This window comes from Salpingoeca rosetta, assembly GCF_000188695.1.
Source record: "Salpingoeca rosetta unplaced genomic scaffold supercont1.19, whole genome shotgun sequence".
In the NCBI taxonomy this organism is placed as follows: Eukaryota; class Choanoflagellata; order Craspedida; family Salpingoecidae; genus Salpingoeca; species Salpingoeca rosetta.
The window spans coordinates 1,175,456-1,189,251 of NW_004754915.1; the positions used below are offsets into that span (position 1 = coordinate 1,175,456).

General features: G+C 56.4%; 3 protein-coding genes across 3 annotated transcripts in view; 1 reads left to right on the forward strand and 2 right to left on the reverse strand.

Moving 5' to 3' along the window:
- PTSG_12665 (uncharacterized protein) overlaps positions 1-1,772 on the reverse strand; it is a gene marked incomplete at its 5' end in the record, with an annotated part of 8,541 nt that extends 6,769 nt beyond the window's left edge. The window contains 6 exons of the mRNA XM_004991730.1: positions 178-233; positions 356-437; positions 693-748; positions 907-1,008; positions 1,318-1,398; positions 1,667-1,772. Coding sequence (XP_004991787.1) covers positions 178-233; positions 356-437; positions 693-748; positions 907-1,008; positions 1,318-1,398; positions 1,667-1,772 — 483 coding nt within the window. The remainder of the gene's footprint in view (positions 1-177; positions 234-355; positions 438-692; positions 749-906; positions 1,009-1,317; positions 1,399-1,666) is intronic.
- A 776-nt stretch (positions 1,773-2,548) lies between these two features.
- Positions 2,549-5,362, forward strand: PTSG_07981 (uncharacterized protein; the record flags this gene model as incomplete). The annotated part of the gene is made up of 2 exons (XM_004991731.1): positions 2,549-3,837; positions 3,943-5,362. The coding sequence occupies 2 exons, from the start codon at positions 2,549-2,551 to the stop codon at positions 5,360-5,362; spliced, it is 2,709 nt and encodes a 902-aa protein (XP_004991788.1).
- A 791-nt stretch (positions 5,363-6,153) lies between these two features.
- The window catches only part of PTSG_07982 (uncharacterized protein), a gene marked incomplete at its 3' end in the record, with an annotated part of 11,865 nt that continues 4,222 nt past the window's right edge, over positions 6,154-13,796 (reverse strand). The window contains exons 6-22 of the mRNA XM_004991732.1: positions 13,463-13,572; positions 13,086-13,316; positions 12,611-12,879; positions 12,256-12,352; positions 11,373-12,076; positions 10,832-11,080; positions 10,478-10,675; positions 9,478-10,167; positions 8,928-9,257; positions 8,614-8,681; positions 8,136-8,310; positions 7,845-7,946; positions 7,493-7,606; positions 7,149-7,252; positions 6,878-6,982; positions 6,493-6,634; positions 6,154-6,224 (exon numbers count right to left, since the gene is read on the reverse strand). Coding sequence (XP_004991789.1) covers positions 6,154-6,224; positions 6,493-6,634; positions 6,878-6,982; positions 7,149-7,252; positions 7,493-7,606; positions 7,845-7,946; positions 8,136-8,310; positions 8,614-8,681; positions 8,928-9,257; positions 9,478-10,167; positions 10,478-10,675; positions 10,832-11,080; positions 11,373-12,076; positions 12,256-12,352; positions 12,611-12,879; positions 13,086-13,316; positions 13,463-13,572 — 3,759 coding nt within the window. The remainder of the gene's footprint in view (positions 6,225-6,492; positions 6,635-6,877; positions 6,983-7,148; positions 7,253-7,492; positions 7,607-7,844; positions 7,947-8,135; positions 8,311-8,613; positions 8,682-8,927; positions 9,258-9,477; positions 10,168-10,477; positions 10,676-10,831; positions 11,081-11,372; positions 12,077-12,255; positions 12,353-12,610; positions 12,880-13,085; positions 13,317-13,462; positions 13,573-13,796) is intronic.

A 13,796-nucleotide genomic window follows, 5' to 3' on the forward strand; every position in this document is an offset into this window, starting at 1 on the left:
CGTACGTACGTACGTACGTACGTACGACGACGACACACACACACACACACACACACACACACACACACACACACACACACACACACACACACACACACGCACGCACACGCACGCACACACACATGCACGTGCAAGCAGCGGCACATGTGCACGTGCACAGACATGCACCAGACGAACCTTGATTGTCAGGGGAGGGCCAGGCCCACTGCCCCAGGACACGTCGTGAACGACACCTGAGTAGCACACAACAACGACACGCGTGAGCGGAACCGCAACGAGCACGTGCAAGCACACTCGTTGTCGCAATAGCCTTGTACGCAAACACTCTCCATCATGCAGAGTTGCACATGCGCACCGGAAAGCGGGAGTGGGTTGTCCTCGCACGTTGATGTGCCAGCAGGACACCCGCCGATATCCGACCGCCATGCAAAGCATGACTACCACGACAAACCATGTACAGGTGCAAATCAAACGGAGGGGGCACGGTTGGGAATACGCGTGGTGAGCTTGCGAGCATATGTGAGACGAAGCAGTCACACGGACAGGGCACACGCGACTCGCACGCAAGCGCATGAACATAAACTCGAGCCCAGTCGCTCAGCCCTCGCCTACATTGCACACACAGACACACACAGACACACACAGACACACACAGACACAAACACACAGACACACAGACACACCCGACGTACATCATCAAAGGGGTTGTCGTGCTTGCACCGACCAATGCTCACGGCACCGTCAGGGGCTGTTTGAAACAACAGGAGACAAGAGAACAGTACATGTGCATTGGATGAGTGCCGTGGTGACAGAACCAGCAGAACCAACAGAACCAGCAGCAATAGTGTTCCTTGTTTCGTCAGTACACGCAGCAAGAGCATGTGGACAGCAAGGGGCCAAGCACACTTGGATTTGTGATGGGAAGGCAGCCGGCGCAGAGGGGGTAGTCGTTTGCCGTTTTCGCTTCGCACTGGATGAAGGATGGATGACAGGACGGTGGAACCGTTGCTGTTGATGCGAAACATAAAGCAGTCGCGGTTAACACGTGGTTGAGCGGTTGGTTGGTTTGGGAAAACGGGAAGGGGGGGGGGTCACATCAGTGTGATGGCAAGGACGAGATGACAAGAAGAGAAGGGAAAGCATGGTTGGAAAGCAACACCGCCACGCAAGGTCAGAGTATGAAGTTGGAACTAGAATGTCACCCGCATGTACTCTGTAGCAATTCATCGCGCGTGTTCATTAGATTCAGGGGGAACATGGGCAACAACGAGCACCGCCATACTGGTGGGCGCACTTTGCCACGTTCGTTTCACGCACCGAAAGCAGCGTAGCAGATGCCAGTTGCCGGGTCCTGGCAAGGGCCGGACGTGGAAAACGTGCAGCCCGTGCATTGCGCATCTGGTTGGGGATGCGATGACAAGCGGAGTTCGTGTCAACGAGCGACCGAATGAGGAGCTCACATGGGATGTTGCGTGTGTCAAACAAACAAACAACAAACACGGCTAGACACGATAACACAGCGAAAACACACACACACACACACACACACACACGCGCGCGCGCGCGCGCGCGCGCATACATCAACTCAATTCATTTCATACTGACTGCCCCCTCCCCCGTTGTGTAGGTACCACTCTACCTCTCAACTGACTGCAGCTCAGCTCACCTGCTGTGCCTGGTCCCAAGATCAGGAGGCCGGTGAGGACCATGCACAGCAGCAACACCGCATTCAACGGCTGCTTCACAGCGTGACTTGCGTTGTAGCTGTTCATGGTGCTCGTGCAGTAGTATCAAAGACGTTGGTGGTTGCTCAAGTTTGTGTGTGTGTGTGTGTGTGTGTGTGTGTGTGTGTGCTCCTCAAGGAGCAACACGAGAACACAACAACAACACACCACCTTGTTCTCTTCTCTTGTGCGTGGTACACTTGGCGAGGTGTGAAGGACTCATCCAACACAGCAAACACAACAGACACACAAACAAACACAAACACCCACAACTCGTGTGTTTGGTTTGTTGGTTGGTGGGAGCAAACGAAATGAGCAGCTCTTCTTGGTGCTTGCAAGCACAAAGAGGTCAGACTGAATTCAGTTTTGCTGTTGTTTGTGCATGGAATCATTTCAGCTTGGGCCTTGAAGGCACACTTGCGTGCATGGGTCGGATCTGTTGTTGCTGCTCCTCCTTTTGTTTGCGAGCCAAGCGTTCAGGAAGCCGGCTGATGTCACACCAGTGCGTATCCATTTATTTACATGCCCCACAACACACACGACGCACACGCCACACCCACACCCACACGCCGTGGTGGTACCGCTGCCCAACTCCATCTGCCAGCCATCATTTCACCGACCCAACCCATTCCTCACTTCATGGTGACTGACAGGCCTCATTGACACTTGCAAACACAAACACGGAGGCATCCACACAAACACACACACACACACACACACACACACACACACACACACACACACACACACACACACACACACACACACACACACACACACACACACACACACACACACACACACACACACACACACATACACAAATGAGCGCAACGCGCCGGCAGCGGCAACCGCACGACTTGCTGCCTGCCAGCGTTGCCAGCAACACAGGCAACCACACATTGCCACCACCACTCTCCCTATCTTCGCTGTACAACAGTGGTCACAAGCACAGCCACAATGCGGGCGACACAGAGTCGCTCTGCGCTGACATCGGCGACGGGGTCGCCATGCTGCTTGACTTTGATGGCGTCGAGGCGTGTCCCCCGCTGTGCATGGTGCGGATAGCACACACCTTGCTGCAGCACTCCGTCGATCCCACCGCACAAGCTGAAGCAATGCAGGTCCTTTGGGAGTGCGTTGCCGACGGGCGCGAGCACTGTATCACCTTCCTCCACAGCGAAACATACATCCGCCTCCTCATTGCTATCATGCGCTCGCACAGGCGCTGCGAGCGCCTGCAGCGCTACGGCTGCTCCCTCCTGTGGCACATTATCCGGTGTCAAGCGGGATCTGCAACGGCCCCACACGCGCCCGTATCCGCCACACCACCCACGCCGCCAGCAGCCGTGTTCAACACCACCGCCAACCCCTCCACCCACGATGCAGTGCCGCCGACGACAAGCACAACAGCCGCCACAGCAAGGTGTCCAACCATCACAACCACACCAGCGTCACGCAGCAGCCGCAGGACCAGCCGCCACCACTACCACCACCTTCACGGCGTTCGCGGTCGAGGTGGTGGTCGAAGCAGCATTGCAGAGGAGAGCGGAGTGGCGGGGAGTGAACCCGACAGGTACACGTCGCGGTGGCGCCGCCGGTCAAGCAAGGCGAGCATGCACAGAGACACATGCATGCACCACACAGAGCACAGGGCTCAGCGGCGCGTGGATGACCGGTTTGACGGTGGCGATGGCGATGGCGACGGTCAAGGAGATGGGGATGCCTCGGATGCAAGCAGCGACAGCATTGTGTGGAGTGACCACGAGCACGACAATGAGAAGCGCGACGATGATGAGCGGACGAGCGACGCCCGGGCCAGCGAGAGCGCAATTGGCAGCATGGACCAAGACACGGCGCAGCGACGCTATAGCAGCAGTAGCCAGCAGCACGGCACCCGGGCGAGGCAGCAGACTGTTGTTTACAGACCCCGCGCGCATGAGCATCACCACTTACGGCGCCCGTCTCGCTGCTCTGGCGAACACGCCCCCTTGCATGTGCCCCGCGCATCAGCAGCAGGACCAACACTTATAGCGACAACACTAACAGCGACGACGGCACCACCAACCTCTGGCGCTGCTCGGCACCAGCGGGCATCCGTATTGGTCACAACGTGTCCACACGGGTTTCCAGTTGCTCCGATGGCCTCTCACAACAACAACAGCAACGACAACAACAACAACAACAACAACAACAACGACAACAACAACAACAACAGCAACAACAGCAGCAGCAGCAGCAGCAACAACAACAGCAACAACAACCAGAACCAGAACCACAGCGAACACCATCAGCAGCACCAGCAGCAGAGCGGTCATGACCACCAGCACGGTGACCACCGCACACACCCCTTGCTTGCATCGGCTGTGTCCCATGGCCGCGGCGACTGCTGGTGGGCGATTGCGTTTGGAGCGCCGCAAGTGCTGATCGCAGCCATGACCCGGTTCCGTCGCAACACCGCCATCCAGCTGCACGCCTGCGAGGCCCTGCACCACATGACGCGCGTTGAGACAGACGCGTGCGCGCAGGTCATGCACTACGGTGGCGTTGAGGCGCTCATATCTGCCATGTGCACACACGCGGAGTGCACGCGCCTGCAGTATGCTGCGTGCTCCGTGCTGTTGGCCGTTGCGCAGAGCAAAGGGGGCCGCGGGCGGCTGGTGGCCAAGTGCGGGGCGATGGAGGCAACAGCTGCCATGATGCGTCACCACCTCCACGACATCCGGCTGCAGATCCTGGCCTGCCGCGCGCTGGAGGTGTTGGCAAGCAGGATGGGGTGGGCCGACGACGGGCAGCTGCGGGTGCGGACGCTGACTGCCCCGCAATCTCTGGCACCACCAGTGCCCATGACGAAACGAAGCAAGGCAGGAACAAGCTCGACATGTTTACAGCAGCACCTACAGGCGTACGACAGTGAGAAGACAGCACCAGCACCAGCAGGGGGAGAAAGACAGCACCAGCACCAGCACCAGAACAAGGGGCAAGCAGGGGGAGAAGAGGGGCAGCAACAGCAACAGCAGCAGCAGCACGAGCAACGTCAAGTTACAGATCAGCGCAGCCCCAACCCGTCATCTGCCCTCGTGTCACCATCATCCGCATCAACACCATCGTCGTCGTTGTTGTCGCCGCTGGTGTCTGGTGCCGGCGACGAGCCGAAGCGGCGGCTGCGCAAGATCTGCGCCGTGAGCCGCGTGCTGCTGGCGATGATGGTGCACCGGGACCGGCTCGGTGTACAGCTCGCTGGTCTCGGCGCCCTCAACGTCTTCCTCGCTGTCGCCCCATTCACGGGAGACGAGTCTGGCATTGATCGGCGAACCGTGTATGGCGTGAGCGCACGTGCACCCGAACACCACGACCACCACCACGACCACCACCACGACCACCACCATCACTTGACGCCGTCGGCCCTGGTTCACCTCGCCTCGCCATCACCATCAGCCTCGAACAGCAATGCAGGTCGTGGTGGTGGCGGCGGTGGCGGTCGAAAGCCATCCCGTGCACGCTCGTGTTCGTCGCACGCCACGCGCGCTGATGTGATTGGCGCCGTTGTCGCAGCTGTTGCCCGCTTCCCACACAGCGACACCGTCCAGCGCTGGGCGAAGCGCGTCCTGAAGCGCTGTGGCACGCGCATACCGTAGATGTCTTGTGTGTGTGTGTGCATGTGTGTGCATGTGTGTTTGTTTCGTGTCTGGAGAGCTAATTGCATTGACAATCGTTTTGCTTGGGTCGACGTGCCATGATGTGGTTGCATCACTGTCAGCTGCTCCGCTCAGCAGTCGTTCGACTCATCTTATGCGATCTTCTATTCCCTCTGTCATATGTACTTTGTGCACAGCACAGCAAGTGTGTGGTGTCGTGAAATGCAATTTGCTTTCGTCTGCTGTCGCAGTCATAACTCATATTTTTTCTCAATCTATGTATCTATTTGTGAGCGTTGGTCTTCACTCTTCTTCATCGGCGACACGGGCACGCTGGTCCCACTCGTCCACGTGTGTTGGTGGTGCATGTTGGGTTGCATGAGCATGCATGTGCCTTGACTTGCTGTTACTTTACAGTGAAATGAAACGCGAATGACAAAAGAACAAACACGACAGGCAACAAAACGAAAGGGACGGTCTCACATAGGGCAACAAGCGACAACATACACACACACACACACACACATGGATCAAAACCACAACAATGTCATGTAACGCGCTGTCATGTGGCTCACACACCAAACAACAAACAATGCAACGCACAACAGCACTCGGGGGAAATGACGCAAGAGCTTCACGTGTGAACGCCAGAACACAAAATGAAACACACACACACACACACACACACACACACACACACACACACACACACACACACACACACACACAGACTCATACACAGAAGAGATGGTACTGCGAAGTTAGAGCGATGGGGCGCGGTGTGCTCGCGTTCACGGGCGACCCGGACACATGTGATCGGCATCTGTGGCGCGGACGAACGCGGAGTGGCTGCGGTCCAGAGCTGTTGTTGGCGATGATGATGATGATGGTGATGATGGTGGTGAGGAAGGGGGATGGTCGGCAGTGTTTGCAGGTGCAACGAACATACACGCACAAGAACACACACGCACGCACAAGAACACACGCACACGCAGACGGACACACACACGCACACCCACGAACACACACACGCACACACGCACGCACACACACACACACACACACACACACACACACACACACACATGGCAGAGTTGCAAGCAGAGCGAGCACACGACAGTGCGACTGACCCATGCCATCAACGGTGACAGCGGCAACGCAGCCGTACAGCGACTGCTTGGCCGAAGAAAACGCGTCCGGAAAAGAGGAAACGGAATCCGGAACGCCGCCAACAAACACGAGGCCGTCCACGTGGATGGCGTCATCGTAGGCCTGGTGGTCATTGTTGGTGTGGTTTGAGGAGAGGAAGAGGGGTGTGTGTGAGGAATTGGGAGTGACAATAGATTAGAACACACCTGAACAACAGGCTGACAGGCTACCAAACACAGACACCAAACACATACATAATTACACGCACACACACCAAAGACATACATAATTACACACACACACACACTGCACCTCCTCCACCCCAACAGACAATCACCAGCAGCAGCACGTGCAGTGCAGCCTCACCTCTGCGTGCTGCGATGCATCTGCGACTTGGCCGTCAACCACCAACTCGACGAATGTCGGCGTGCGGGTGGCCGAGATGGTGTGCCACGCACCGTCGTCGTACGTCTGAACACAGAAACAGCAACAACGATGGTGGTGGTGGTGGTGGTGGTGGTGGTGGTGGGAAATGTGAGGACTGACATGAGCGTGCGGGATTCGCAGAACAGACATGGCGGTGAAGGGGTGCCACAACTGTCAGGTGTACAGGTGTGATAGTGAACACCAGCCGCACCTCCTGGGTTGTGACGGTGACGGTGTGGTAGGATGTCGTCTTGAACGAGAGCACAATACGGCCGTCCACCAGTGCCAGCAGGATGTAGTTGTCGGAGCCATCCGCTGAAATCACGCAGACGCGGCGGTGGTGGTGGTGGTGAGCAACAAGAGGGGTGGTGTGAGTGTACGTGTACGTGTGTTTGTTCAGGTGTGTGTATACGTGTTTGCGTGCGTGTGTTTGTATGTGTGCCCGTGTGTTTGTACGCGTGTACCCAAACAAAAAGGAGGGGTGTGAACATCTTCGCTGGCGCATGTGTGAGTGTGAGTGCGAGTTCGCGTGGGTGCAAGCGCGAGCGGTCTTACCCATCTCGGGTCCGTTGAAGAGTAGGACGCCATTGCCGAGTGCAGCGGCAAACGAGAGCGAAATCAAATTGTGTGTTTGGCCCTTCTCAAACGAGAACAGCGCATCGCCAGAACCTGAAAACACACACGCACGCGCGGTCACGATGGAGACAAGGTATCAGTGGCATGTGAGCGTGGTGTGAGGAACGCCTGACTCCCTCATGGCACCATCACTTGTACCTACGCGCAGACATCACTTGCACACACGCACATGCACACACACGCGCACACACACATGCACACATACGCACACACACACATACGCGCACACACACATACGCGCACACACACGCACACACGACAGCAGCAGCACCTTCGAAGGAGAATGCGTCATCGTCGACCGTTGCGGCGACACCAGATGATGCCAGTGGTTCGTACGCCGCGCGGAAGTTGTCCAGGTGCATCTGACCAAGGCCTGGACACGTGTGGAGCGCGGGGTGCGTGGAATGGGAGTGCAGGTAAGGAATGGAGGTGGGTGAGTAAGGCTGTGATACATCCCTATGAGCAAGACTGGCGGCTCATGCACAAAACGTATGCAGTGCACACACACACACACACACACACACACACACACACACACACACACACACGTAGAGCGCAGCACCTGAGACGGCGAGGGTGATTTCGATGCCTTGACCGACGAGCTCTGGTGCTGGTGCCGGGTCCGGAGTGAAGGAGACAGACACGTCCGTGAACTGTCCGCGCGTGAGTTGCGATGCAGACACGACCGTTGTTGCCAGCACCGTTTCGCTCACCGTCGTGCGCAGAGTCGCAGTCAACTGCACGTCGTCAGGGTGGTGGTGGCGAGGGCGCTGGTGGTGAGGGAAGTACACGGGAGAACGCAGGCAGAGGCAGAACTTGTACTCTCACACGACAATAAACCAAGCATCGCGGTCGCACACACACACACACACACACACACACACACACACACACACACACACACACACACACCTGCGGGATGGCGCTTGAGTCTGCCCGCCACCCAACGGCAAAAGAGACCGGTGAAGATTGCGTCAGGGAAGACTACTGCGCCCTCAATGGCTTGGGATGCGGTCCCCTTGATCCAGCAGAAGCAAAACTTTTCGCTGATCGCCGGGCGGAGGAAGAGTGCTGGAGCCATAGGCGGCCGTGCCGGGATAGAAGGCGCCTGTTGGGGGATGAAGGTGGTCGGGAGGAGCAGGAAACAAGATTAAAAACAACGATGCATGCTCGCGCATAGAATATACACTTACACACACGCATACGCACCTACAACATACACACACACACCTACAACACACACACACACACACACACACACACACACACACACACACACACACACACACACACACACACACACACACACACACACACACACACACACACACACACACACACAGACATCCTCTACCTTCGAAGGCGCGGGGAACGGTCCATCCGGGGACGGGGTGGATGATCTGTCCGTTTGAGAGATCGACCTCAAACGATGGATTCTCAATGACTGGCTCTGGGAACGTGGAGGTGGAGGTGGAGGTGGAGGTGGAGGTGGAGGAAGACGATGTGGTGGAGGACGAGGAGGAGGTGGATGTGGATGTGGACGAGGATGTTGACGATGATGTCGATGTGAACGTTGTCGTGGTGGTGAACACCCGGCCCTCAATCCACACGCCATCAACATATGTGGGCGTAATCTCGAGATCGTCTGCTGTCTCAAATGACACGCGCGCGCGCACGGGGGATTCTGCACAAGGATGGGAATTGGTGTTGTTGTTAAAGTTTGGAGGCGGGGTGGGCGGGAATGGCATGTGAGCGTGAGACGTCAAAACAAAATAATAGGAAGGATGAAATGAGACAAGAAACCTGGCAAAACGGGCATATGCGAGCTCTCACAAGCACGGAATCCAAAACCAAAACCAATCTAAAAACCCAAACACAAACACAAACCCAACATGTGTCCCCACCGAGGTTTTGCACGAGGAACTGGAGGGAGAATTGGTTAAAGTCGCCCGGCTGGACGCTTGCGCCAGTCACACGCAGTTGCGCAAATGTCATTGCACCGTCCTCAGAGTCCACCGTGATGGTGATGGGCACAAACGTGCTGGACGAGAACGTGCGCCCGATGCTTGCATGCATCGTGTACTCCACGCCGTTTTGCAGCCAGCCGTCCTGCACCACCTGCTCAACACGCGACGAGGCAAGGAGGAGCGCAACCTGCGAACCATCCACAGCCGCGTTCGCCTCAAACTCCGCGCTGTCGGGAACTGTCACGCCCACGAAGCCACGCGTGGCCGTCCAGTCCACCAGCAGTGACGTAATCTCGGCGCCTTGAAGGTCTTCCTCCTCAAACGAGGGGTTGGAGACGACGGGCACATCGGGCACAAACTCTGTGGTGGTGGTGGATGACGAGGAGGTGGAGGTGGAGGTGGACGAGGAGGTGGAGGTGGTTGACGTGGTGGAGGTGGAGGATGACGTTGATGTTGATGTGCTGGTGGATGTGGACGTGGATGTGGATGTGGATGTGCTGGTAGATGTCGTCGTGCTGGTGGATGTGGAGGTGGACGTCGACGTTGTTGTTGAAGTGGATGTGGACGTTGATGTGGACGTCGATGTTTGGAAGATCCTCTCAAACGACACAGACACCGTGTTTGTCGCTGTCGAGTGCGAAGGAGGTCAAGAAGTGAGTAAGGGGGGGGGGGCGGGAAGAGGTGAGGTGAGTGGCAGGAGAGTGAAAGGAAACGGGGCAGAGGAGAGTGGCAGCGAAAGCAGCCAACACGCCATGCGAGAGCAGTGGCAGCGTGGCAAGCAAAAGGCACGCTCACAAGCACACAAACAAAGATATACACACGTCAGCGTGTTTGCAGGCACGTAACACCCACCCACCCACACGCACACACACGCACACACGCACACACGCACACACGCACGCACACACACACACACACACACACACACGGCACATACCGACTGGGGAGCCGATGCTGTCGAGGAGGAAGCAGCGGTTGAATGGTGATGACGAAAGCGTCCAGATGAAGTACGCAACACACTCGCGGCCGTACGCAATACAGAGTTCGCCGCAGCGCTCGCTGGACACATCATCGTGGCGTGCAAGAAGAGCACTTGACGAGAACCCCGTGGAGAAGCGACGCGGCGTGGCAACGCCTGATGTTGTTCGTGTGCGTGTGTGCATGTGCGCGCGCGTGTATGTGTGTGTGTGAGTGGTTCAAACAACGGATAATGCAGACCACCATGTAGCAGAGCAAAGCAGACAAGCATGCAATGACGCAAAACAATCGCGTTTCTGATGTGAATACGCACCGTGTCCAGCACCGAGCAACGAGACAGCAAAGCGTTCCTCATCAAAGGCACCAAACACCTCCGTGCCCGGAAGAAGAGTAGTTGTTGTGGTGGTCGTGGTCGTGGTTGTCGTGGTGGTTGTCGTTGGCAGCTCAATGCGGCGGGCGGAGAGGGCCTGGTCGTTGGTGCGAACACCGCCCTGCACGCCGAGATCCCGCAGGACGTGGCAGCGAATGGTGCTCGTGCCAGGAATCACGTACAAGTAGATGCCTTTGGTGCAATGTGGGTGGTGGTGGTGGTGGTGGTGTAACGTGGGTGAGTATGAGTGGGATGCGACGCGGGAAGCACTGACAGGCAGAACGTGTGCAGAACAAAGCCTGTCGAAACCGAAATCAAGCCAGCGCACGCATTTCCCTTTGCGCTGCGTTCCCGCTAACACGTGCACACAGACACACGCAAACGCGGCTGCATTGTACTCAGAGACACAAACAAACACATAGACACAGACAAATACTCCCCCCCCCCGCACACACACATACACACACATGTCCATACGACTCACCGAGACAGAAGAACTCTTGCAAGCAGAGGTCTGCGCATTGCATGGTGTCGAGGACGGTTTGCTTGCGGATGATGGCGGCCGCAGTATATGCTGTCGAGTAGCGGCGTGGGTCGTTCTTTCCTTCCTGGAACAGGCCCTCGTGCTCAAGCTCAAAGTCAAGCGGAAGGTCGCCAAACACGTCCTCAGCAAAGATGCGGCTGGAAGACGTGGAGGTGGACGTGGATGTGGATGTGGAGGTTGACGTGGAGGTGGAAGTTGATGATGTTGTGGAAGTGGAAGTGGAAGTGGAGGTGCTGGTGGAGAAGGATGTGCTTGTGCTGGTTGATGTTGAGGTGGAGGTCGAGGTGGATGTGGACGTGGACGTGGACGTGGAAGTGCTTGTGGATGTTGATGTGGATGACGAGGTTGACGAGGAGGTGGATGTCGACGTCGATGTGGAGGTCGAAGTGCTGGTGCTGGTGCTGGTGGAGGTGGAGGAGGATGTGCTTGATGACGTTGAAGTTGACGTGGACGTGGATGTCGAGGTGGAGGTCGATGACGATGTGGATGTTGACGTGCTGGTGCTCGTGGACGAGCTTGTAGACGACGAAGTCGACGTGGACGTCGATGTGCACAGCAGCTGCTTATCACGCTCGCACACAAATTCGCGCTGCGGGTTGCACCGGCGGCTCTCAAACTCCTCTTGCAGCACGTTGAACTCGTCCCTGCATGTGCGTGTGTGTGTTCGTGTGTGTTCGTGTGTGTGTGTGTTGTGCGTGCGTAAGCGAGGGAAGAAGGAGGAGGGAGAGCGTGTGTTGTGGTTGCGTGTGTGTGTGTGTGTTGTGCGGAGAAACAACATGATATGCCATATTGAACAAACATCAAAAGTCTCGTTGAAGGTCACCTGAAGTTGAAGAGGAGGCAGTCCTCCCGCGACGTTCGCGTTGGTTCACCAATAGCGTACGGCAGCTCAAAGTCCGTGGATGACCCATCCACCCATTCTGTCATGAGCACAGATCAAACATATGTCGTGTGAGGAACATCAGCAGAACAGGGAGAGGAGGGAACGAGGGAGAGGAGAAAGTTAGGAGTGGGGAGCGACCCTCAAAGAGGCACCACAACACCCACTACCACAACGAGTACCAGTAACCATAAGGAGTACCAGTAACCATAAGGAGTGTCACCACCACCACCACCACCACCACCAGCAGCAGCAGCAGCAGCAGCAGCAGCAGCAGCAGCAGCAGTAGTATGCGCACCAAAGCCGTTGAATGGGAGGAAGTGACCACCGGTCCAGATCTCCTTGATGTCCTCTGCGGCCTCAAACTCGAGCAAGCGCAGGAAGAAGTCGAACTCGTCCTCGCTGTTGATGGACGTGAGGTTGGCGCCAAATGCCTCGCACGTCGCCTGCGCGTCCGGCTGCGCCAGTTTGACGTCCACATACCGGTACTCGCGCTCGCCGTGGTCGTACCAGCCGTTGGCCTCTGGGCAGCGGAGGGTGAAGCTGGTGGAGGTGGAGGTCGAGGTGCTACAACGGCAGGGAGAGGAGGAATTGAGGTGGGGAAAGTAAGGTGAGGGTGGAAAGAGGATGAGAGCAGGGGGTGAAAAGATTCAGGAGGGAGAAAAGGCACGTGCATACAAGGAGATGATAGTGGACACAGCGAGCGAACGCATGGTTGTGGTGTTATCATCAGCTGCACCCCTTCATCGTGTTGGACGTGGCAGCTCGCATACCTGGTTGATGTTGATGATGAGGAAGATGTGGACGTGGATGTAGTTGTTGAGGTGGATGTTGACGTTGATGTGGATGTGGAGGTCGAAGTGGAAGATGAGGTGGATGTGGACGTGCTTGTGCTGGTGGAGCTAGTTGTTGAGGTGCTTGTGCTGGTCGAGGTTGAGGTGGATGTGGATGTGGAGGTCGAAGATGAAGTGGATGTCGACGTGGAAGATGACGTCGATGTGGTTCTGCGCAAGCAACGGAAAAAAATCAACGAGGAGCAAACGGAAAGAACAGAAAGAAGAAACGAAGAGAAACGAAGCACAAGTTTACAGGTGTTGTAAGGCGGTAAGAGACGTGAGTACAGTGTGATTGTATCAAGCAGCCACTGCACCCATCAGCGATACGTGTCTGTAGATGTCTCACGTTGAAGTTGAGGTGGAAGTGGAAGTCGATGTGGACGAGCTCGTTGAGGTCGAAGTGGTCGAAGATGTGGACGTGGACCTAAAGAAAAGGAAAAGCGGAGGGGCACGTGTGTGTGTGTGTGTGTGTGTGTGTGTGTGTGTGTGTGTGTGTGTGTGTGTGTGTGTGTGTGTGTGTGTGTGTGTGTGTGTGTGTGTGTGTGAGTGTATCAATTGCTATATAGCACACACTTTTGTGGATACACGCACACATGGGGGGATGTATAAATATCTATGAATATCTCAGACACACACACACACATATGC